We start from the raw sequence: 26,353 nt of genomic DNA, 5'->3' as shown, positions 1-26,353 counted from the left end.
GCTTTCTCTGTCTTTTGAGTTTCTCACGTTTTTAAGATATTAGGATCTTTACCTCCCTTGGTCTTTTTCTACATCTACACATTACACAAAGTAATGGGGATAATTAGTAGTTGGTGTTTTTATCACTTTTTATTTTATTTTATTGTTTTTATTTCTTTTATTACAGAGAAAAGGTACAAGTTTTCTCTATACCTTTTATTTTCTGTTTTTGCCCTTCCTCCTCTCTAATCCATTTTCCTCCTTCCCTGTGCCACTGTTTTTTGTTTTTGTTTTTTGTTTTTTTAAAAGATTTTATTTATTTATTTATTTGACAGTGAGAAACATAGCAAGAGAAGGGAACACAAGCAGAGGGACAGGAGAGGGAGAAGTAGGCCTCAGGCTGAGCTGGGAGCCCAATGCGGGGCTTGATCCCAGGGTCCTGGGATTATGACCTGACTTAAGGACTGAGCCACCCAGGCGCACCTCCCTCTGCCTCTTTTAAGTGGTCTTTGTTCTGTGGCTCTTTCCCTTGGTCTTGCCATGTCTCTTAGGGTTATATAGAAAGAAAAGGGTCAGAAGACAGGACTTCTGAACCTTGGAACTCTGTTGGGATGTGTTCCGAATTATCAGAAAGCATCAGAGTTCTGTGAAGCATGTAGGAAGTGAGGTCTGTCTGTCCCCTTTAGTAACCTTGCAGGAGAAGGTCAGAAGGGAGGGGGTCTGTTTGCATAAAACAAAAGCTTTCTAGGCTTTGATGAGTGTGTGAAGAAGAAATCCTATCAGGGACTATCCTCAGAATTGGGGGATAGGCAGTTGGAGGTGGTATAGAGAATATAATTAACCTCATGGTCAGAAGGTCTGTATTCTAGTGCTAGCTTTGCCTCTAGGTGGTTGTGGGACCTTACATAAGCTGCTTAGACCTCTTTATATTTCTGATCCATTGTTTCCAAAATGACCATTTAGAATAGGTGAGGTCTACGGTCCTATACAGTTAAAGATTCCAGTAGGACTGAGTAACTCTAGTGTTAAAGGTAATTCTCTTGTGCATTTTTTTTAAGATTATTTATTTATTTATTTGAGAGAGTGGGAGCAGTTGCAAGCATGGGTGGGGAGAGGGGCGGAGGGAGAGAGCTGCAGACTACCCTCTGAGCAGGGACTTCCCCCGCCCTCCCACCCACCACCACCCCTACTCGGGCTCATCCCAGGACCCTGGGATCATGACCTGAGCCAAAGTCAGACACTTAACAAACTGAGTTCTTTTCTGAGTTTTGAAACTTTTGTTTTTTTCACTTGTATGAAGGCAATCTACTAATTTTTTTTCCTTGCAAAATGGATACTCTGCAGAAAATTCAAGGAGATTTATTTAAGTCAAGTTAAATGCAACTGCTTTTCAATAAATTTCATGATACACTTAATCTGCATTGAGCACATTTTAATTTTGTGTGGGGCTTAAACTGTATTTCTACTAACCATTTCTTTTGGATAGCTATTCTTTGACCCACTGTAGTCTCTGAAGAAGACCCCTCCAGCTTTAGCCTATTAATCAAAATGTCTTATTTATTACTTTCCATGTTGTATTTTGTATATCGAAAAAATTAAGTTCCTATAAATGAAGAATGTCATTTGTAGCCTTTTAGGTAATTAATGGCTACATGATAGTACTATTTTTTTCAGGACTATTTCAGTGGGTGAAAGAAGTTACTTCTTTATTTTTTTGGTTTTCTTCATTTCTACTTCTTCCATTATTTAGAAACTTGTATTATAAAATTTTCCTTTTCTTTCATATTTTTATGTTAGAGTAGGTCCTATAGCTCCTTTGTACACTAAAATGAATTTATCAGATATATATATATACACTAAATATATATACACTAAATATATATATATATATATACACTAAATATATATACACTAAATATATATATATATACACTAAAAATATTTGGGTAAATGGAAGTGTTAAAGCCAAGTTAAACCACTAATTGCAAATTAATCTAATTATAGAAGCTGTGTTTAGGGGCGCCTGGGTGGCTCAGTGGGTTAAGCTGCTGCCTTTGGCTCAGGTCATGATCTCAGGGTCCTGGGATCAAGCCCCGCATCGCGCTCGGGCTCTCTGCTATGCAGAGAGCCTGCTTCCCCCCCCCCCCTCTCTCTCTCTCTCTGCCTGCCTCTCTGCCTACGTGTGATCTCTGTCTGTCAAATAAATAAATAAAATCTTAAAAAAAAAAAAGGAAACTGTGTTTATTGTTTATTGTTTAAAGATTATTTATTTATTTATTTATTTGACAGACAGAGATCACACATAGGCAGGGAGGCAGGCAGAGAAATAGGAAGGGAAGCAGGCTCCCTACCCAGCAGAGAGCCTGACACAGGACTTAATCCCAGGATCCTGAGATCATGCCCTGAACTGAAGGCAGAGGCTTTAACCCACTGAGCCACCCAGGTGCCCCAGAAACAGTGTTTTAAATAAAACGTTACAACACATTGTTAACCATAATAAAACTGGCAAAATTTTGTTCATAGATTTTGCACAAAGACCAAGTGATTTTGACCATGAGTCGTTTGGTAAGTTAGGGCATGTCTCTTAGAATTGCTATTTATTAAGACTTAAAAACCTATCAGATAAGCTGAATGAGATTTACATTGTACATTGATTTACAATTATTGATTTATTTTATATGATAAGTATTATATTTCTTTTTTTTAAAGATTTTTTTATTTATTCATTTGACAGAGATCACAAGTAGGCAGAGAGGCAGGCAGAGAGAGAGGAGGAAGCAGGCTTCCCGCTGAGCAGAGAGCCTGATGAGTGGCTCGATCCCAGGACCCTGAGATCATGACTCGAGCTGAAGACAGAGGCTCAACCCACTGAGCCACTCAGGCACCCCTATAAATATTATATTTCTAAATTACTTATTATAAAAAAATAAGGTAGCCATTAAAATTCTGAGAAATAACTACCAGATTTATAACTACCAGATTTAATTATTAACATCATAATTTCTCTCAGTAACACATCTAAAATAAGGTCCACATAACATGCTTTTGCAATTTTTTCTTTTTAGATCAAAGAAAGCAAAGAATTCGATTGATAAATCAACAGAGACTGACAATGGCTATGTATCCCTCGAAGGGAAAAAGACTGTTAAAAGCAGTGAAGAGGGAATCCAAAGCCATGAACCTCCATGTGAAACTGTTCGGCCAGAAGAGGCAGCCTGGCACCCAGGAACACTGAGGAACATTCCCAGCAAAGTAAGTGTGATTTTTAAAATAGTTTGCTTGTATTAAGGAGGGCATGTATTGCATGGAGCACTATATGTTATATACAAACAATGAATCTTAGAACACTGTATCAAAAACAAATGATGTACTGTATGGTGACTAACATAATAAAAGAACTAGAAAGGTAAATAAAACACAGGTTTGAACACACACCAAAAAGATTAAAATAAAAATAAAAGTTTGCTTGTATGATTTTACATCAATGAATGGAAAGTGACTCAGACATTGGAATCACCTTTGAATTCTGTATTTGCTCCAGAATTTATTCTGTGAGCCATTACACATCACACTGATAAAACTGGAAATCAAATAAAGTTACATGAATAAATTTGATTTCCAGTGTAACATGGCATCTTCTGAATTGATTGACGCTCCAATTTTTCCAAAATGCTAAGGCACTTTATAATTTATAGTTGATGTTTGTTGAACCTTGTCTTCTCGTTCCTCATTTGTGAGTGTGTGCGAATTTGTTTAAATGGAACATCTACATTACTTTAGAAACTGAACTAGAAATCTGACCTTTCATTCTTATTCCCCATAAGAAAATACTATCTTGTTTTTTCCTACCTTCATTACCTTTGGGGTCAACACATTTGTTTTTAATTTGGAAAAAAAAATCTTATTGAGGATATAGTAGTTAAGAATAACAACTATTTGTTTACTTTTCCAAAATAGTAAAGATATCCTGCATTTATCGTAACAAAGCCTAATGCAGTATCATCTCTGTCTTTGTTTCATTGAATTTTTTGGGTTAAATAGTTTTTTCTTTAAAAATCTTACAGTAAATTGGGGCGCCTGGGTGGCTCAGTGGGTTAAGCCTCTGCCTTCGGCTCGGGTCATGATCTCAGGGTCCTGGGATTGAGCCCCATGTTGGCTTTCTGCTCAGTAGGGGAACTGCTTCCCCCTACCTCTTTGCCTACTTATGATCTCTCTGTCAAATAAATAAATAAAATCTTAAAAAAAAAAATTGAGTAAAAAAAAGTTGTGGACAAATTAAAAATGTTTCTGTTAACATGTAGAAATGTGAGCATGAACATTTGTGTTGATTTTTCAATTTTGAGTGAAGTATGTGCTATCTACTTGGCAATCAATACATGGGTTTTCATTACCGGTAGCTATACAATCAATAGCATGGGGCTGCAGTGAAATAGAACCCCTTACTCTGATTTTAGATTTTTGAAGCATTTAGCTCTCTGATAATGTGAGCCTCACATCAGTATCATCACTCAACAGATTAGTTTTAGTCACACAGCTTTCAGACACATTTTCAGCTATTTGTTACCTAATAAAGTTATATGAGAGCAACATGAAAATATCAATAAAACTTAAGCTCTGGGGCTCTCAATTTCAGAATTTCCAAAATCTGGATGTCTCATACAAATTGATATGCACATAATGTTGTCTGTGTTACATATACAACTCCACTTCTTCCTGCCTTGTGTCATTATAATTAAATCACTGAAGGCATTTGGGGTTTGTAGAAATAGTGTAATTAATTCATCTCCTTTTTCTCAGCTTCTTTTAAGTGGTCTCTTTTCTATTTTTATCCTATTTTATATACTTAATTTTCTAAGCTATTTCAGATCCTTTCCTGAACAGAAATGTTATAGGACAGTATTTGACAAATGGCTGTTGAATTATTCTTAAAGTTAAAATAACAGTATAGTCACTAATGTAAAACATTTTTTTAAAGAAGATCAGGTAATACTATTCACTTTCAGGTTTTTGAAGATATTTGAAGGTGTACCTGCATATACGTATAATTTAATATTTTGCAGTTTTAAAGTTACAGTCATAAATTACCAGTAATTCTCTTTGTGTACTCCCAACTTAGGATACTCAAAGGACAATAACAAATGTCTCTGATGAAGTCTCCAGTGAGGAAGGTCCTGAAACAGGGTACCCCTTACGCCGTCATGTGGACAGGACTTCTGAGAGCATTCTTCGGAACAGAAAGTCACACCATTATAAGAAACATTACCCTAATGAGGTATATACTTTATCCTTATGTATATGCAAACATACCTATTTTATGAGTTACTAATTTACAACTTCTTTCAACAACTGAATATAATTATCAAAGTAAATATTTCCCATCAGTATCAATTATCTTGTTATATTTGTTATATGATCTGGATTTATAGAGTAACAGTTTTAGATTTAGGTATTACACACATGACAGAGTGCTACACATTTGTATTCATTTTGTGCAATATCTCTAAAGACTCATACTTCAGTTTGTTTACTTTTAAAGAGAGCCATCCTAGAGAGACACTTTGTGAACTCCTGTGTTAGTCTTTTTCACAATTTGAAAAGCTTTATAGCTTCCGGATCATAGCAGAGTTATTCTAAGTGACTTTCTTCATGTTACTATCACTAGTTATTAAGTCATCCATTCTATAAAATTCAATTCTTGTTCCTTCTTTGATTCTGTCTTTATTAATATTTGTTTTTCTCTAAACAGTTTTATAACTTTATCACGTCTCTTGAAGTTATCACATCTCTTGAAACCGTTTCAACAGAAAAAGAATTTCATTCAAATGTATTTTCAGTTTTTATTCTAAGGACAGAACATTTCATTATCTCACTTGAAGGCAAATATCACTTTGACACTTTTTTGATAAACATTGCCTTCTCTTTTTAGATGGTATTAGAATTTTTTTTCTTGATGATGTAGGACATCATTTGAAAATGATCATTTGAAAAATCATATATTATGCTGTGCTGGAGTGTGAATACCTTGATTGTTTTAAGCTGAGAAGAGTTACTTGTTCTTCATACAATCTTCTCTGTGGTTGAATCTCTATGCAATCTTAGCGGTGACTGTGGCTGTGTTTCTTCTCTCAGTGGCTGCCATTAGACACAACTAATGCCACTGTGTCTGCTGATTGCCTTCACTGAGATCATCTGATATACTGTCCCCTGTTCCTTGTGAAATTCAGTCTTGTGAATTTCTCATTCTAACACTAAGTACAGTCAGAAGCCAGTTTGTACTGGAAAGGATTTAGGAGGTCTTCACTCTCCTATAGATAAATTGTTTGGATTTGGAGGTACTCTTCTCACCCCAGAATCTTCCCCTTCTTGGTTTGCAGCTATACGTTGAACTCCTGAGATTCTTGAAGGGCAGATCAGTATCCTACTGACCTTATCTCTTAAATAAATATGTTGTGTAAAATCTTCTGGATTTTAAGCTAAGTAACACCGTTAATTAGCTAGTAGGCATTGATTGTTTTAAATCTTTTTTTAATGATGTAAAAGACTACCTAAAAATAAAACCTGGTCTTCAAATTCTTTATCTGCAAAGTAGGGAGCTTTAGACTAGAAAATATTTTAAAAGCTGCATTTCAGTTCAAGAAGATTTTGATTCTCCAATCAAGCTTAACCTCAGGGTATTTTAAAAAAGCAAAAGAAAAACTCCCTTGAAGAAGTAATATTGAGACAGGATAGAACAGTGTTGTAGTGTTTTTTACAACTTTATGTATTTATTATTCTGTTCACTTCAGATTACTGATGATATTTTTCCTTTAAGGGTGAGACACAAAGAAAGCATTTTGGAAGGCACTTTGTTTCTGGGTAGAACTTGTGGTCTTCACCATAAAATGACTGGTTAGGGCACAGCCATTTGTTTTAAGCCTCCCATATGTCAGTATCTATAGATATACTTTTAGGGATTTTTAGTTTTTCTGGAAGAATCATCCAATCTTCTGGTGGTGTGGGAATAGTAGATACTATACTAAGCAGCCATGGTGTTTGGCATCAAGGGGTTTGGGGGCATGAGGTGGTGATCTTGCCATTTAGTGTGTAGACTTTCACTTAACCCCCATTCCTTCTACCCCTCAACTCTCCCACCCTGACCCCTGCCCCAGTTTCTTCCCTTTTCTTCTATCTGCTGTATATATCTGGTTGTCTTCTAGTCTTCTAGTCTCCTGGATGATGGTGGTGGAGTTATTTGACTATCTGGAATAAGAGGTATCCTGTGGAATTAATAACTTCCTTTAAGCATTTACCCTATTTCCTACTCTCTCCTGTTTTGTTTAACTCTACAAGTATCTTTCAGTTTTTGTTCCCTATTGAAACTTAGCTTTTCCTTTAATGGAGGTAGCATTTGTTGGGAAGCATCATGAAGAAACCATGGACTTGGACTCAGAACATTTAAGTGACTTTGGAAAAATTATTTAACTTCTCTGATTCTGTGTTTCTGTGTCTGTACAGTAGAGAGAGAAGACTGCCCACGTCAGATTCTTAATATTAAATAAGATTATGCACAATTGCCTGGCACAAAGCATTAATGTTATAAATTCTTATTCCCTTCAAATAATTTTTCTCCCCTTAATTCGATTATATGCTCAGTTTTAGCTATCTTGTCTAAAGATTTAAAATAAGCAGACCGAACCAAATTAAATGAGCTGTTAACTTGGCTATTTTCTTTAATTCAAAAATTTCTGATTTTTAGCGAAATTCAAAGTGACCATTAATCACCTAAATGTTGCAGGCAAAATTCTGTTTGACATATAAGTGGTTATAGGTCATAAATTTTAGATTTTACATTTGTAAAGTGGCCCACTTATTAATCAGTATTTGGCAAGATACTTTTATAAAGAAAGATATTTCCTTATCCCTGGAATCACCCATTAGTTTCAGTTAAATAATCATGAGGCCTTTAATCTTGTTTTTCTGTATCTGATTAGCAAGTCTGCATCAGAAATTAGTCATAGATAATAAGTTAGCTTTACCAAAATTTTTTAAATTAGCGATTGTTTACTGGTTACTTAATACTTTCTGTACCTTACTACCTAATGAAAACAGTTATGATAAAAACTGTGTTTGCTTCAAGTACTCTGGTTGACATTAATGAATCAAACATTTTTGGAGTGCTTTTTATAAAACAAAGCAGACTCATTCTTACCTTTTTTCTTTCTGAAATTCTTTTCTTTGAAAACATTTTTACTTCTTGTTCAAACAACTAATTCTCCTCCCACAAATAAATCCCTAATCAACACACTAAATATATATTCATGGTGTCCCATTCTAATATCAGTAAATTAATTATCAGTCACCTGTCTCATTCATTCAAAATATTTTGTTACGTATGGTAAAGGTGGCAAAAAAATTGGTTTTTGTCTTATGTTGACTTACAGTGTATTTGAGAGTTACGACTTGAGAATATTAAATACATCAACATTTAATAACATAGTATTATAGATGCTGAATAGCAGTGTAAAATTTATTGTCATGAAGATAAATAATAATACCTCATTTTAGGGACAAAGGGAACACTTTGAATAGAAGGCTTCAAAACTAACATTTGTGGAGCCCCTGGTTTGTATTAAAAGCTACAGTCCTCATTTAATATTCAGTGTATCTTTAAGAAAATAGTTTTATCCCCCATGGCCATAAGACTAAACTAAGGATCAGAAACAAGATAAGCCAGCTAGAAAGGGATAGAAATGGTGTTTTCCTGACACTTGGTTGAGGAGGCTGTAAAGGAAGGTAGGATACAAGGTAGACACCTGATCAGAGGCTAGAGGGACAAAGAACCAGCTGTGTTTAGGGGCCAGGAAGTAGCTTAGTGTCACTGGAGAAGGTTGTGGTAGGGACGAGTGGAGAACAAAGTCCAAAAGTAGCATATTTGAAGACAAGGCTGCTGGTGAAGGAGTTTGAACTTTATCCAGAAGAGTGGTGGAAGCCAAAGGATGACTTTGGTCAGAGAAATGGGGGGGAGGGGCGCGGGACAAGCTCACTTTAGGAAGATTAATCTGGAAAGTAGGGAAGGCCTTTCAGAGAGGGGTCAATTAGGAGGCTCTTTAAAGCAAACAAGGCATGGGTGATAAAGCCTGAACTCTGGTGATATCATGAGTAGAAGAAAGGGATACATCTAGAACATTTTAAAGGTAAAATTGACAATCTTAGTGACAGAGGATAACTAAAAACAAATCTGAAAATTTCAACATACTTGGCTATAAGGATGGCTGTTACCATTCTTTATTCAGTAAAAGTTATTTTGAATTATTAAATGAAACTTTTTACTCAAAAGTACTTATTTTGTACAATAACAACTTCTAGGAAAAAAATAAATTGATTAGAAATTACCTAACTTGTGCCTTTTAGTTTTTCACTTCTGTAGCATAGATTATCTCAAAAACATGAATTGACAGTTATCTTCCTGGTATGGATTATTTATTAATTTTACATTAATTTATTGAACTTCTGTTTGAAAAACTAGAACAGTAGATACATGAAATCTACTCTTGCTAAAAAAAGAGAGTAAGAAAATAACTCCATTAAACACATCAGTTAAAGTTGGTTAATATTCAGTGATAATATAATACCAATATATATCCCGATAAAATAATAACCATGCAAACCTAAGCTAGTCTCTGCCTGCCTGAATTTTGAACTTTGTGTGAAAATTTAGGAGGAAACAGGCACTACCTTTGCACGCAAAACAGCACTTGAGCTGAGATGTGCAATCAAATAAATTTTTTTTCTTTCTTTTTTTTTTCAAATAAATTTTGATATGAGGAAATTTTGTTACTCCTTAAAAACTAACATATTTTTAATGTTTGCTCTCTATTTCACTGTCATTTGACAGTGTGTTTGTTGTTGTAGCAAAAAGTAGCAATGTATGGTTCTGATAGAATCCTTTGAGTTGAAAAGGGTACATAAATTGTATTAATGTCAAAGAATATCTTGATTTCAGGATGCCCCTAAATCGGGTACTAGTTGCAGCTCTCGCTGTTCAAGTTCCAGACAGGATTCTGAGAGTACAAGGCCAGAATCTGAAACAGAAGATGTATTATGGGAAGACTTGTTACACTGTGCAGAATGCCGGTCATCTTGTACCAGTGAGACAGATATGGAAAATCCTCAAATTAATCCAAGTGTGAAAAAAGAATATAGAGACGACCCTTTTCATCAGGTTGGTTTTAGTATTGGGTTATTTGGGGCTCTCAGTCCAGCTTTTTTGAATGTTTGTACACATTTTATAGAGGTGAAAAAAAGCTTACATTCAATTAAAATAATATTCCTGTGATTTTTTTTTTCCTTCTGGCTTCATTGGAGCATTGAATTTCAGTATTTATATTATGGTTGTATCTCTTGCCTTGCAAACTTATGTTGCTGAGAAGTTGTTGGTAAATGGAGTTTTATAAGTCAGATTGTGTTTAGATGCATTAGTCCTTTTCTCATTCAGCATACTTCATGGTCATATCAGCACCCATGGCCTTAACTCTACCTCTAAGACCATAATTCACAAATCTCTATCTCATGAATATCAGATTTCTATCTCTCAACAGCTTTAGCAATGCTATCCAACAGAAATCTAATGAGAGTCATATGTATAATTTTGAGTTTTCTGGTAGCCTTCTTTAAAATATTTAAAAAGGTGAAATTAATTTTAATGTATTTCACTTAACCCCATATATTCAAAATGTAGCCAGTATAAAAAATACTAATGAAATATTTTACTCCTTTTATACTACATCTTCAAATCTCTTGTGAGCCCTTTGAGCACATTTCATTTGGACTAGCCACTTTTCAAGTACCCAATAGCAACCTGTGAGTAGGGTGCCATATTGGACAGCACATGTCTATGCCATATCTTTTTTTTTTAAATGTCCCACCAGTATCTCAGATTTAACCAAACACCCCATCTTCCCTCATAAATCTGTTTTTCCTGTAGCTCTCAAAATCTTATTGAATAACCTCTTCATCCATCCACTCACCAGTCGGAAATCCATGGTCATTTAAAATTCTCACTCTTCCTTGTCTTTCTCTTATGTAACTTCTCATCAAATCCTAATAAAACCAACAACTAAGCTCTTAGAAAATTAAAGTAGGAGGGGAATTTACTTAACCTGCTAAAAGGTAGCTACCAAAGAACCTTCTAAAAACCTATCATATTTAATAATGAAATTTTAGGATTATTTCTATTAAATGCAGAAACATGTCAGAGATGCCCAATATCTCTGCTTTTTCTCTCACAAAATCCTACCAGTTATGTTTGTCTTTCTATCTGGTAGAACTTAGACTGATTTCAAGTCCGCATTAAAGAGCAAAATGTCGAGCATAACTAAAACAATTTTGGAAACAACAGGGAGACTTCCCTTACTGGATATATGCCCAGGAGTAGGTTTAGTGCCCTAGTAAAGAGACCTCAGAGAGCTCCTTTGCCCCTTTGACCATGTGAGGCTACAGCAAAAAGAGGGTAGTCTTTGAACCAGGAAGTGGGATCTCATCACCAAATCTGCTGGCACTTTGATCTTGAAGTTCCCAGCTTCCAGAACTGTGAGAAATAGACATCTGTTGTTTCTAAGCCATCCAGTCCATGGTAAATGGAGTTTTATAAGTCCAAGCAGACCCAAGGCAGTATGTAAACAAATAGACCATGGGACAGAATAGAAAACCCTGAAGTAGTACATGTCTACATGGGTTCCTCTAATATATGACATAAGTGACATTATGACCAGTGGGGAAAGGATGGGCTCTTCAGTATATAGTTGTAGGTCAGATGATTACACAAAAATATATTCCAGATAGTTCCTAAATGTGAAGAAGCACATGTTAAATATTTACAAGAAAATATAGGAGAAAAATCTGTTACTCTTGATAAGAAAAGAATATTGTATTTTATTTCATTTCATTTCATTTTATATTTTAGACAGAGAGGGTGAGCGGCAGGTGGAGTGACAGAGGGAAAGAGAGAAAGAGAGTCCCAAGCAGGCTCCACGCTCAGCACAGATCCCAGTGTAAGGGCTTGATCTCACAATCCTGAGATCATGACCTGAGCCGGAACCAAGTGTTGGATGCTTATCCGACTGAGCCAGCCAGGCACCCAAAGAGAAGAATTTTTTTTTTTTTAAAGAGAAGAATTTTTTAAAGAAGATACAAAAAACTCAAGCAAATATAAAAAATGAAGAGATTGATAAATTTGAATATCCTAAAATTTGAAAATCTGGGCTACAAATTAAGCCATAATCTTGTTAAAAGAGAGGGAAATAGAATTGAGGGAATATTCTGGTCCCCATTCCCCGAGATGTGAGATATTTTAAGTGTATGTGTACATAGGGGAAAACCAGGAGGGAAGGATTGAAGAGATACAGGAGAAGAAGTTCTCGAGTGAGGTTTCTTAAAGTGCAGGAGGGGAAGCATATCTAGGAAGTTTTGCCTTTGGTGAGTAGGAGAACACATCTGCTGCTGAGATAGGAGGAGGAGGAAGTGCACAGAGAAAGTTGGATGATTGAGGGTGCAGGAGGTCTGTTAACAATAAGTGAGATGAAAGGATTGGGGGCTTGTAGATGGTGGTGAAGGCTTGAAGTTATCACTGGTGGGCAATGGAGAGTATGTGTGTGCATGTATTCAAGTAAGTGAACGCATTCCATATTGCTGAGGGTCTAGCTGGAATCTGAAACCAGGAATTTGTGGTTGCCAGTCCACACACTTGTGTGATGTTCTCTGGAATATAGTTGTGGTGATAAGTAATAGCAAACATTTAAAAAGTATTCACTGTCTGGCAGGCACTGTGCATAGTAATCTTGATGCATTATGTTACGTAATTCTCACAACCTATGACAATGCGATTATTTTGTATAGATTTATTTTGTAGATGAGAATCATTGAGAATGAGCTTGGAATTAAATAATGCGCCCAAAGTCACACAGTGTAGGTGCTCAATAAATAGTTGCTATTCAAGGCAGGAGAGGCCAAGAAATAATGGATATGGTAAGCATCTAGATGTGTTAGATTGAGAACGAAACAAAACCAAGAAAGGACTATAGATTGAAGGATGGGTGTGTTCATAAGTATTTTAGAATTGAAGTTTTGAGACACCCAGTAAGAGGAGCTGTGGTTGAAGACTCAGTTCAGAAGCTGAGCAGTTCAGTGTGTTGACAAGGTCTAGGTGGTGGCCATGGGAGTAGCTATAGGTCCCTGGATTTTAAGAAGTGAAGAAAACAGTGAGCAATCCATGAGAATAGGGTGTTGGATGAGTCATCTGGGTATTCACCTACGTCACTGAGCATAATAACTGGAATTGAAGTTTAGGAAAATGCCTGAGAGCTATTTTCCCAGCAATACCATAAAGAGGCGTAGAAGCAGGGACCATGTGTTCTTTTGCTGATTGTTGAATCACACAGTGCTTGGTACATAGTAGGTGTTTAAACAAAATTGGGTGAATGAATGAAAGGAAATACATTTTTTTAATGCATGCTATCAGAATAAATTGACCTTAAATCTCTCATACCACTCTGCTCCTTTTCTGATAAGATTTTTAATGCTCTAGTCTGCATATGAATTATAGTATCATAGGCTTACATTGCTTTTGCTTTTGGATGAAAGACTTGATTTTATACACATTATTCTCAGGCTTCTAAAAAATAACATCAATATTTTCAATTTTAATAATAGCCAGGTAATGGAAATTAGCTCCCTTTAATTAAAAGCTACCAGTTTTTTTCTTATTTGATTGAGGTCTCTAATAGATTTGGAGGACCCGTTTTCTGCCCACCATAAAGACTGAAAAATCCCTCCTTAGGAAGAAACAATGAGCATTTGAATCCATGTGTTCTAGTTAGGATGTTACCAAATTTGTAGTTTTGTTTTGTTTGGCAATAGTAACTGAAACATTTCTACAGCAGAAAATTTCTCTCCTCTAGTCATGGCTGAGTATATGATAAAATATGAGGCCATATTTAAGTGAAATTTATTTTTCAGTAGGCAAAGACAGATTTTAATGGGTACAGCTCCCACAGGTAGAAACTCCATTAAAGCAGTTGTTGTGGTGAATCTACTTAAAACACGCCACAATTTAATGTTAAGGTTTTTTTTCTTTAATATTTTATTTATTTACTTGACAGAGAGAAATCACAAGTAGATGGAGAGACAGGCAGAGAGAGAGAGAGGGAAGCAGGCTCCCTGCTAAGCAGAGAGCCCGATGTGGGGCTCGATCCCAGGTCCCTGAGATCATGACCCAAGCTGAAGGCAGCGGCTTAACCCACTGAGCCACCCAGGCGCCCCTAATGTTAAGGTTTTGAGGCAGTTCTGAATGAACACAGAGCAAAGCAGTTGAGCTTTTGAATGAGGATAAAGAACAATCATTAAAAGAGTTCCACATTTTGGATTGAAAAACTTAACTGAGAAGAACCTATGTGATAAAATTATAAAATGGAATTATTTTCCCTGATGTTTTCCTTAAGCCTTTTTGAAAAAATGTTTCATGTAATGCTATTCATACACTGTAGGCAGTACATGTTTCAACAAGACTGCCATTTCAGAATATATTTCACACACAGAGATAAAGAGCTGGGTTTTTTGTTTTGTTTTGTTTTTGTTTTTCAATTAATTCTTTTTTAAATGTACCAGTTTCTGGTTGCTCTCTTTTCTCCTGCCTTCTGGCTTTCTACTAGAAGTAGGAAGATGGTATCAAATACTGGAGTAACTGCAAAAGCAGCTGGGCAAAATGAATACTTTTTGGAAAGAGGGTGAAGGACTTCTTGAATTTCTATTTCTCTCTCTAGATGGACCTTCTTGATATGCCTTGCTTCATGTAATTGGGAAGCCTTTAATTCACTGCTGACAGACTGAGGGTTTAAAAAGATTAGAAGCCTGTAAATCAGTGGTTAAAAAATTGCCTCTCAAACTGTACACCCTTACACTGTATACACTGAAAGACTATTCACTTTCTCCCACTTGGTCCTGGCTTTGTAGTTCCATTACATTTCATAATTAACTAGATTTCCTTGGAAAATTTGATACATATTTTGGTACAAATTACTTCTTTCCTAGCTAGAATATTGTGGAGTATTTGTATAATTAAGTGGATAGGTAATAACTAGTATCTTACAGTTTTTAAGGCTCTCCAGTGGTGAAATATATGCTGTGATGGTTAATATATATTAAAATACTGTATCTTTGGAAAAAAGATAAATTTTTAGAGGAAACTTCTTCATAGCCAAATGAACTACATGTAAAAGAGTTTTACCAATAATATGTCTACTCACATTACATAAAGAAAATTAATGTATAAGTCAGAATGATAATTACTTTCCATATCTGTTTTCTTACATATTATTAAAGTGTTTTTTTATATCTTAAGTCAAAATGAATCAATGCAGTTCTATTTTCCCTACAGGAAAATATTATATTCCTTAAGTTTTCAAAAACATATCTTTACCATATTTTAATCACATTTTTATTCTTCAGAGAATAAATATAAATAGATTCTTCTGTTCATTGTTAGAAGTTATTTTAGTGAAATACATTGTATAAATTAGTTAGCAATACTGTAATGTAAGTAGACTCATCCCATTTTGGGGGTCTATTTTTTTTTTCTTTTTTTAAAGATTTTATTTATTTATTTGACAGAGAGATCACAAGTAGGTAGGCGGGGGCTGGGAGGAGCAGGCTCCCTGCTGAGCAGAGAGGCCGATGCAGGTCTCCATCCCAGGACCCTGAGATCATGACCAGAGCTGAAGGCAAAGGCTTAACATACTGAGCCTCCCAGTTGCCCCTGGGGTCTATTCTTTTAATGTTAACTTTTCTTATCAATATCTGATAATGTAAAGATTAGTGTATTAATTTTATTGCTATCTTTAATCTCCAACTATCCTATTTTCGAAGTTTTATTAATTTTTCTAAAGGTTTATTTTTAAGTTATCTCTGCACTCAAATGTGTGGCTCAAACCCATGACCCGCACATCAAGAGTCACACGCTTCATGTACTGAGCCAGCCAGGAGCCCTGCAGTTTTATTTTTTAAATTATAAAGCTAAAACAAACAAAACAACCCCCAAAGTTAAACATCTGATCCTTTTATTAAGGCTTTCAATTTTTCTTTTCTCTATTCTTGAAATGTTGGGAGATGCTTTATCCTTGGGAGGGTACTTCTAGTTCATGTGTTTCTATTTGCCATATTTACTTGAAGGGAAAAAAAAGTTAAACTGATTCTTTGGGAATTGCTAGATTAAAATATCAGAAAAGTAATTAAATCAAATACTGAGGCTGAGGTGTGAGGGAGAGTCTTTTGCAGGATGAGATTGTATCACCATTTAGTCTTTCAAAGAGGTTAAGTCGTACCTGTCATGTGCTTTTGTATTGAATGATCATAAGCTGGAGAGTCAGTAATATGAACAAACTGGTATCCATTTGTCTTGGAACATTAGTATATTAGTAGCTATGTGAACAGATTGACAACTGAGTGCTTTTGCTGACTCATTTTACAGGATTTTTGAACAGTAGCTTACCTAATACCTGTTATAGGACATTCCTAACTTACACATTTTTTATAACTGTGTAATTTCATATGCCGACTGTTCAATATATATGCTAATCAATATTAAGACAGAATTTTAGTATCGCTGATACTGGGTGTGTGTAGATACACATATACCCATGTTAAGATATATATATATTGTTCTATTTATAAAATATGATATATGTATTCACCAGTATGTTTTTTTAGTGTCATTTATTTATGGATTCACTTATTTCTGTTTATTTTTTACTCATGAGTTCACTTACTTCTGTTTATTTTTTTGTAGAGTCATTTGCCTTGGCTCCATAGTTCCCACCCGGGATTAGAAAAAATCAGTGCTATCGTATGGGAAGGCAATGACTGTAAGAAAGCAGACATGTCTGTGCTTGAAATCAGCGGAATGATAATGAACAGAGTGAGTTTTTAAATTCTGTCCTTTTAGTTCAAGAATAAGAGAGCAATTATTAATATATTACATAATTACTAGGAGGTTGTATTTACAACTTACCTCTTTTCTTCAACCTGAAAAAGACTGTTATTTGTATTTGGCGTTGTGATTTAAATGGTGATTTATCACCAAACTACTGTCATCTGTTGCTGTTTTCATTCTTCTAACGAAGAGTAGATGGTACAGTCTAAAATTTTCTTCTTTTATGTTATTCTTTCTTTGCTTTCCATGGGTCAAACTGAGGAGCTGCTACATACACAAGTGTTGATGAAGGCTTTATTTTCTCCTGTATCATTCCTCCTGCTTCATTTATTTATGAGTACACCAAAAGTTCAAAATAGAATATTTGTCTTCATACTTGCTTGCTCACTTAAATATATAGAAGTAATGCAGCTAGTGCTATAAAAATCTTAAGTAGTTTGTGAAGGTAGAGTACAAAAACTATGGGTTTTAATTTGCATTTCTTTTAAATTGTGTCTTTTATCAGATCATCACAGTTTTTAAATTTTACCTGATTCCTCTGGACAGCTAGTCATGATTTAACTTGCAGTTCTAAATTTCGTATCTGTTACATGAGAACTATGATGCATGCTTTCTGAAGGACAGAAATTAAAGTAACTGCTCTAGAAATTGATCTCCTTCCTATTACTTGTGCAGAAGTCTCTGGAGATTTGGATCTAGTTGGTTTTCCATACCTTAACTGCCTGTGAACCAGCAGGTCATTTACAGAATGTATAATATGATGATAAAAGTTAGCTGGTATTTAAGATCCCTCATAGTCCTACCAGTCTTATATTTCCCATTATTTAATTTCCACTTAACTTTTCTATAATTCTCTCCCCTCCCTTTCATAGCCCCCCCCCATACTCTTATCTTCTAAAAAGGTTTTAGAGTTTAAGGAGATATCCATTTGTATTTTGAGCTATTTGAAGAAAAACACAAATTGCAAATTTATCAAATAAGTAGAATCCTTCATTTTTCTTTTTATGCATTGAGCTTCAGTAGATGTGAGATCTTCTCATTCTTTTTAATATTAAAGTGTCTATGAATATTTCTAACTTTTGAAATAATGAGGTACATAGAATTTTTTTTCCAGATCTAGGTAAGACCAACATAGTTTATCCTTTTGCAACTATTTAATGAATTAGAAATCTGATAATGAGCTATTTTTAAAAAATGAAGACATAATGACTTACAGTTTCCATATAGTGTGCTCTCCAAACAATGAGTCAATTTAAATTTCATTATTTGTGTATTAAAACTCATATATTTTAACAAAATGTTTCATATGGCTGTAAATAAAATAATGCTTGATAGGAGCTCATTTTACTATAGATGAGATTTATGCATCTTTTTATTTTCTTTTTTTCTCTCTCTCTATAAAGGTGAACAGCCATATACCAGGAATAGGATACCAGATTTTTGGAAATGCAATCTCTCTAATCCTGGGTTTAACTCCATTTGTTTTCCGACTCTCCCAAGCTACAGACTTGGAACAACTCACAGCACATTCTGCTTCAGAACTTTATGTGATTGCATTTGGTTCTAATGAAGATGTCATAGTTCTTTCTATGGTTATAATAAGTTTTGTGGTTCGTGTGTCTCTTGTGTGGATTTTCTTTTTTTTGCTCTGTGTAGCAGAAAGAACTTACAAACAGGTGGGTATAATACAGAATTCTGAATAGAGAATATTTTATCCTTTTAATATTTAAAGAATTCCTGAAATATTTTAGTATTTCATTAAATCATTTTGACCTGCTAATTATTTTCCTATTTTGTTTTTGTAGTACTTGAAACATATTTTGTAAATTTTTGTTTTTCTGTGGTAATCTACTTGAAAATTAATACATATCCTAATCTTTTTTAGCGATTACTTTTTGCAAAACTCTTTGGACACTTAACATCAGCAAGGAGGGCTCGAAAATCTGAGGTTCCTCATTTCCGTTTGAAGAAAGTACAGAATATAAAAATGTGGCTATCTCTCCGGTCCTATCTTAAGGTAGAATGATGTTCTCTTAGCATGATTACTCCCTATGAGAGTTTTAGTCTTTTTGTCAATATGCATGTATATCTAAATGTATAGTCACCTGTGTACTAACATCGTGCTATGTGGCCGTACTTAGTGTTCTTTTCATTCCATATACAGAAACCCAAAATCGGTGTTTAACTGGTTCTTTCTAGTAAAATACCTGAGGTCTAAAAGTCTTAAATACATTTTAGGTAGATTATTCAAGATCAGATCCTAAATATATCTTTTTTAAAAAAATTTATTTCTTAATCGAAGCATAGTTAACACACAATGTTACATTAGTATCAGGTGTACAACATAGTGATTCACCTTCTTTCTATGTTACACTATTCCTACCACCAAGTGTGGCTACGTCTGTCGTCATACAACACTATTACAATACCATCAACCGGGGCACCTCCGTGGCTCAGTGGGTTAAAGCCTCTGCCTTCAGCTCAGGTCATGATCCCAGAGTCCTGGGATCAAGCCCCACATCGAGCTCTCTGCTCGGCAGCGAGCCTGCTTCCTCCTCTCTCTCTGCCTGCCTCTCTGCCTCCCTGTGATCTCTGTCTGTCAAATAAATGAATAAAATCTTTTAAAAAATTATTAAAAAATTAAAAAAAAATACCATCAACTGTATTCCCTAATCTCTGCCGTCTATTCCTGGGACTTATTCATTTCATAATGGGAAGCTGTACCTCCCACTCTCCTGTACCCATTTTGACCATCCTCTCACCCGCCTTCCCTCCGTCAACCATCAGTTTGTTCATTTGTATTTATAGGTATAATTCTACTTTTTGCTTTTATCCATATGTTTTGTTTGTTTAGGTGTCACATCTTTTTTTTTAAATCTCACCAACTTCTACTCATTAAAAAGCTTAAAGATTTTGTTCGTACCTAGAATGATTATCAGAAACCAGCAGAGGGAGCCCACTGCTTAAAAAAAGAATTTTTAAAAACTAATCAATGAGTAGCCTCCCTGAAGTGGCCTATTACTATTAGCTTGTAAAACATTTTATTTTATAAAATAAAAAATATTAGCTTGTAAGTTAAGCCATTCTTTTCATGCTGTTCTTTTCCTTTAATCTTTTAAAATAACTTCCCTAATTATGGAAGTAAGATATAAAAATGCAGGAGGGAAATGGGAAACATCTAAATTAGGTTTAGGAAAGCACTTCTGAGGATTATTTCTTTGCTGCATTAAGACACAGTGATTTTCATTATTCATGGAGTAATCAGATCTTAAATAAAGTTGACCCAAAGACCAGAAACCCTCTGATATACCTAGATCTTTACCTTTTTTTGAAGTAACAATGAAAGAAGTAAAAAACAAACAAAAACTTTGCACTATTTGTCTGACCTTCTATTTAAAAAATTCGCTATTCTGTTCATTGATTTAACTTGTTAGTCTCCACTGGGAAATGCTAAAAATTGGCTTTCATTTTGCTCACTGTGGCTTTTCTATAGTTTGGAGGGATAAATACCATCTTTGTTATGTAGCTTAGTAAGAAGCCACCTGGAATTCCTCATTATCAACCTTAAGGAGGTCTTGCATTCTTTTGTATATTGTTTTGTATTATTCAGTAAGCATTTATTTATTGTTAACCATGTAATATCCACTACTCAGAACACGAAAGTCTGCGTAGCTTTAGGAGCTTATATTTCAGTGAGGGAGACACGTAACCCTAGACCTAGGAATTATCCTTGGTAGTTACTTCCCTCTCTTACATTTCCAACATCCAACTTACCACCGTTTCCCACCTTTTCTACTTCCAAAATATACCGTGGGTCCATTTGATGAAGTTCTGGAATATAGCCGAAGTTCTGTGGGGTGAGGTTCGGGGCTGATGACCAAGAAAGTATTCTTGAGAGATCTTTGGTGCAAAATGGTGGTATATTAAAGCAAGGGGACAGAACCTGAGGGCAGGAAGAGCTGCTGCCCCGGGGGTTGTAAGGGGTAGCAGGTTCTGTACCATGGGGGTGGGGGAAGTAGGGAAGAGGGAGGTTTCGTAGAACTTTCTTATGCTAAAGAGAACCTAGGAGATACCAGAGGCCTTGCCATGGCCAAGGTCGTTCTGTCCTTTTTAGCAAGCTATTAAGATAGTTGGGCGATTCCTAAAGAATGTCATAATATGTCCCACCCAGGAGTGGGGGCGGGGGTAGGTTGCTGGGTGTCAGCCACCCAGGAGTGGGGGTGGGGGTAGGTTGCTGGGTGTCAGCTTTTGCTTTGTCTTCAGCCAGCCTTTCCTTATCACATTTGCTTCTCTTTGTTTTCCTATCCCCCCACCAACTGAAACTGTCAGTTATCTGTTTTGGGCTGCTGTAGTTGCCTGTTTCTTTGGCCTCCCTGCATTCAGGTTCCCTCCTTCCAGTACATTCCTCAGCCTGCCACCAGCAATGTTTTCGAAATGTGGATTTTGTCGTATAATTCTTAAAAACTCCTTGGAGTTTCTCCGTAGCTCTTAAGCTGAAGAGCAAAATCTGATTAGGGCCTATAGTGCCCTTCATGACCTAGCTCTTGGGATAGCCTCTCTCTCCTTTGATTTTGAAACATTTTCCCCTCTCCATTCCAGCCATATTAGACTGCTTCAGTTCTGTAATTGCAATATTATTTTTCCTGTTTCATGCTCTTGCACTTGCCCGGCCTTCTGCCAGGAACACTGCCATGTGCCATTGTGCCCTGGCACCTTATTTTGGCGTAAATACCACTTTATCAGGGAGATCTTCCTAAGCTATCTTCCTAACTTGATTAAGAGTTAGGAGTGTGAGCTGGGAAAGATCTCCCTAAGGAAGTGATACTTACACCAGATTTCCTACCAGTTTTCTCAAAGCATCCTTTACCTTTACTTTAATAGCACTCATTACAATTGATCGCATAGATCTGTGGTTATAAGCTTGATGTCTGGCTCTCGGCTAGTTCCTATGAAGGTAAGGACCAGGTCTGTTTTGTTCTCTGCTGTATTTCCAGTACCTGACACAGGGCCTCATTCTGAGCAGGTGCTCAAGAAACATTTGTTGAATAAATGATTAGTGTTTGACAAAATATTTGGAATGAAATGAAATGAAAAATGTGGAAATTATGCCAAGAATTCCATGCTATGTGTTCACCATCTTCACTGTATTGCAAATCCTCAGGAAATAGTAACACTTTGTAATTAAAATTCATCTGACAAATTAGGTATATTTTCGACAGTGTAAGTTACGATCAACTTGCAGCGATGGATCAGCACTCTAATTGAAAGCATGGACTTAGCTGCTAATTAGTAAATATATTTAAAAGTGTTTTCCCTTTTTTTCCCCCAGCGTCGAGGTCCTCAGCGATCAGTTGATGTAATAGTTTCATCTGCTTTCTTGTTGACTATATCAGTTGTGTTTATCTGTTGTGCCCAGGTGAGTTGACTTGCCCAATGTGTAAAAATTAGATAATCACAGCTCTAATTATTTAGCTCCATAAGGCTTTCTAATAATACACAACCAAAGTAATAATACTTATAAGCCTAGTAGTACAGGTTTTAAAATTGACTTTTTGCCGTTCATCTTTTTTTCGGTAGAATGAGTAAATGGGTCTGTTTATCTCTGTGTCGTGAACATTGGCTGGCATATTCTCAGATTTCTGTTGATTGAATATATAGTAATTAGTTTTTATCCACTATTCACTTGGTTATCTTTACCTCCCAAAACAAACTTACGAGTAACTAGAATTATGAGATTGTTTCAGACTGTTTTTATGAATCTCTGCTTTATTCACATTTAGTATTAATTCTTTCATTTTTTATCTGGATTGTCACTGTGACTTGACTGCCTCAGGCTCTGAAAAAGAACTCTCATTGTCCAAGATTAGTCAGGAAGCACAAAAATATCTCAGGCTATTCTAGGTTATAAAATTAAACTTCCATTTCAAGTAATATGACATACTAGATTATCTGAAGGTTCTTATGCTTTAAAGCACTATATAATGCTGGGGGGAGGAAAAACCTCAGCTTTTTAATATACATATATAAACTTTTTAATATACGTATTACATACATACCTGAGTTTATAAGACAGTAAGATGCCAAACATGAAGATAAAATTTAAAAACAGAGTAATTAAGTATATGGGTTAATCCTGTGGCAGCCCTTGGATAAAGTGAGGTATGTTGTCAATCTTAGTATCTTAGACACTTGAGATTTTATGCCCAGAGAAGACAGAAGATGAGGCCTCAGCCTGCATACCTCCTTATACATGCTACTCCTTTAAAGGACTACAGTCTCAGTGAAAATGTAGAATAAGAAAAACAGCATGCTCTCCAGCACAGGAGGACAATAAGAACATCTGACTCTCTGCCTGGACTGACAAGAGTGGGGGTGGGGGGGGATAAGTCTCTCCTCTAAGAATAAACCCTCTAAGGTTCAGGGTTTAAATTGTACATTACATGTCTTGTCCTATAACCTCTGTGTCAAGAAGTTAATATGAAAAGTGGTCCTAGGTTCCTGGATACATGGCAGAAGCAAAACCAAGAATAGAGAATACATATTCATTTCAGACACAAGGACAGTTTATAAAACTTTCCCATGTACTGTACAAAAGTAATTCTCAGCTCAGACCATATAGGCCACTTGATCTAACTAACGCAGTTACAGTAGGAAGCAATGACAGCAGCAAGAAAACTCATGCAGTTGGAAATTTTGAAACATACAAATAATAAATATTGAAAAAGAAAAAGAGTATATTTAACCATAAGTTATTGGCACAGTTGAGAAGCTTTTTTTAAAGAATGCTAATATAAGGGGCACCTGGGTGGCTTAGTGGGTTAAGCCTCAGCCTTCGGCTCAGGTCATGATCCTGGGATCGAGCCCTGTAGGCACTCTGCTCAGCGAGGAGCCTGCTTCCTCCTCTCTCTCTCTCTGCCTCTCTGCCTACTTGTGATCTGTCAAATAAATAAATAAAATCTTTAGAAAAAAAAGAATGCTAACATAAGTTAACTTTATATCATTAAAGTGGAAAGCTTAGGTGGACAATTTTGTACATATGCATAATTTATTAAAACTGATTCAAAACATAATTGAAAATCTGAGGAGAACTATAACTATAAAGCAGCAGTGATTCAGTTAAAAATTTGCCACCAACAAAAATCCTCTAGACCCATGTGGTTTCACAGTTGAATTTTGCTAATTATTCAAATAAACAGCTAATTCTATTTTTTTAAAGATTTTATTTATTTGAGAGAGAGAGAGCACAAGCAGAGGGGAGGAACAGAGGGAGAAGCAGAGTCCCCGCTGAGCAGGGAGCCTGATGTGGGACTGGATCCCATAACCCTGAGATCTTGACCTGAGCCGAAAGCAGATGCTTAATGACTGAGCCACCCAGGTGCCCCTAAATAGCTAATTCTAATCCTACACAAAACCTCTAAGAATAGAAAAAAAGGAATATTCCCCAACTAATTTTAGGTAACTAACAGAATCTTGGTACCAGTTGATTAGAGAGAAAGTACGAAAATGGAAAACTATGAACTAATTTTCCTTGTTAATGTCAATGCAAAAGACTATCCTTGTTAATGTCAATGCAAAAGACTAGCAAGATGAAGCCAGCAACTTAATAACAATAAATGTGCCATGACCAGTATAGTTTATCCCCGGAATGCAAAGACTTTCAACTTGGAAAATCCCTGAATCTGGTTTGAGCTCCTTTAGTTGATTTAAAGGAGGAGAAAACATCTGATCATCTCAACAGATGCAAAAAACAAATTGGTGAATGTCAGTGGACATTCATAATACTGGCAAGTACTGTTCTTAATCTGATAAAGTATATTTTTCAAATATTAGAGCAGACTTTGTTCATATGATATTTATTACCTTATGGGTATTTACTTTAAATTGGGAATAAGACACTTACCCTCTTCAGTCATGGGTTTTGATTATGTTTTATGTGTAAAATATTCCATAATAAATGTGGTATGTTTTTAAAATGTATTACTACATTCATGATTCATTTGTATGAAACAAAATGTTACTTCCTTTTGAAAAGAAATTGTTTGAATCATATTGCTGCTTCCTGTTGCCTTTTTCATACACTTTTAGTTGCTTCATGTGCACGAGATCTTCCTTGATTGTCACTACAATTGGGAACTAATAATCTGGTGCATCTCGTTAACGCTTTTTCTCCTAAGATTTGTTACCCTTGGATCAGAAACAAGTAAAAAATATAGCAATACCTCAATATTACTTACTGAACAGGTGAGAATGCATGTTTATTCTCTTACAAGTTAATGTCTATAATCTACATATTAAACTACAAATTTTTTCATTTACTTCAAGTTTTTTAGGAACCTATTGTTAGATTGCATTTGTGTACAAAGCAAAACTTGAAGTTTGATAGAACACAAGCCTCATCTTCAGTGCTCCTGACTTGATGCAGATTTCAAATCTGATCTGCTGTTTTTCTGTTGCACTTTTATTTGACAAGAGGGAAGTACTATTTATAGAAATGATGAATTTTAAACCATTAGTGGAATATATTTGCTTTGCAGTGTGACACAGCCATATTTGAATAAGTATGACTTTTTATTCAATGGGAAGGGTAAAGCATAGTAGTTTTGATGGTTAACTTTATTTTGTGTGAATTTGTTTAACAGTTTCCTTACCATTTCATAGGAATTATTCAAAGAAACTTACAGCCAATGAAACCTTTTTAAAAAATTTTTTTAAATTTTTTATCAACATAGGATATATTTTTATCCCCAGAGGTACAGGTCTGTGATTTGTCAGGTTTACACACTTCACAGCACTCACCATAGCACATGCCCTCCCCAATGTCCATAACCCCACCCCTCTTCTCGCAACACCCCTCCCCCAGCAACCTTCAGTTTGTTTTGTGAGATTAAGAGTAACTTATGGTTTGTCTCCCTCCCGGTCCCATCTTGTTTCATTTATTCTTCTCCTACCCCCTTAACCCCCCATGTTGCAATGAAACCTTTTTTAGTACTTTTTTCAAGGATAGTTTGATTTTATAAAAATTGGTAACCCTGTTACAGGAGCTCAAAAGGAAAGGGGAGAGGAACAAACCAACCAACTGATTTCCTTTACTCCAGTTCTCACTCATTCTTTAGGTTGCTTTGGCTTTGGGACTAAAGTGTTTCACCTGTTATTAAATAATGACATCTAGTTTGCCTTTCTTATGTCAGCTTTCATTATACTTGAAAACTTTTAAAAAGTTCTTGACTTCTTATTATAAAATACCATGTTTATTGTAGGGAATTTGGGCTATACAGTACAGTATGAAGGAGAATATTAATGTCTTCTGTTATCTTAATCACCAGAGAACTGCTGTTAATATTTCAGTAACTATCTTTCAGTTGCTTTTAAAAATGAGTATCTGTTGTAATTTTAAGTATTTTTAAACTATTTTTT

The 26,353-nt window shown here is 35.5% G+C and overlaps 1 protein-coding gene across 7 annotated transcripts in view; it reads left to right on the top strand.

Annotated features, from left to right (window-relative positions):
• The window catches only part of PHTF2 (putative homeodomain transcription factor 2), a 120,211-nt gene that overhangs the window by 87,350 nt on the left and 6,508 nt on the right, over positions 1–26,353 (top strand). For 5 of the 7 annotated variants that reach the window (XM_082691889.1, XM_082691893.1, XM_082691891.1 and 2 more), the window contains 8 exons: positions 3,045–3,231; positions 5,096–5,251; positions 9,962–10,180; positions 16,796–16,924; positions 18,343–18,615; positions 18,825–18,956; positions 22,269–22,355; positions 25,025–25,180. In XM_082691889.1, coding sequence (XP_082548015.1) covers positions 3,045–3,231; positions 5,096–5,251; positions 9,962–10,180; positions 16,796–16,924; positions 18,343–18,615; positions 18,825–18,956; positions 22,269–22,355; positions 25,025–25,180 — 1,339 coding nt within the window. The remainder of the gene's footprint in view (positions 1–3,044; positions 3,232–5,095; positions 5,252–9,961; positions 10,181–16,795; positions 16,925–18,342; positions 18,616–18,824; positions 18,957–22,268; positions 22,356–25,024; positions 25,181–26,353) is intronic. The other 2 variants (XR_014300840.1, XM_082691892.1) reach the window with 2 other exon arrangements.

Source organism: Mustela nivalis, assembly GCF_964662115.1.
Source record: "Mustela nivalis genome assembly, chromosome: 12".
Lineage (NCBI taxonomy): Eukaryota > Metazoa > Chordata > Mammalia > Carnivora > Mustelidae > Mustela > Mustela nivalis.
The sequence above is the reverse complement of the archived record's forward strand: the minus strand, read 5'-3'. Positions and strand labels throughout refer to the sequence as shown.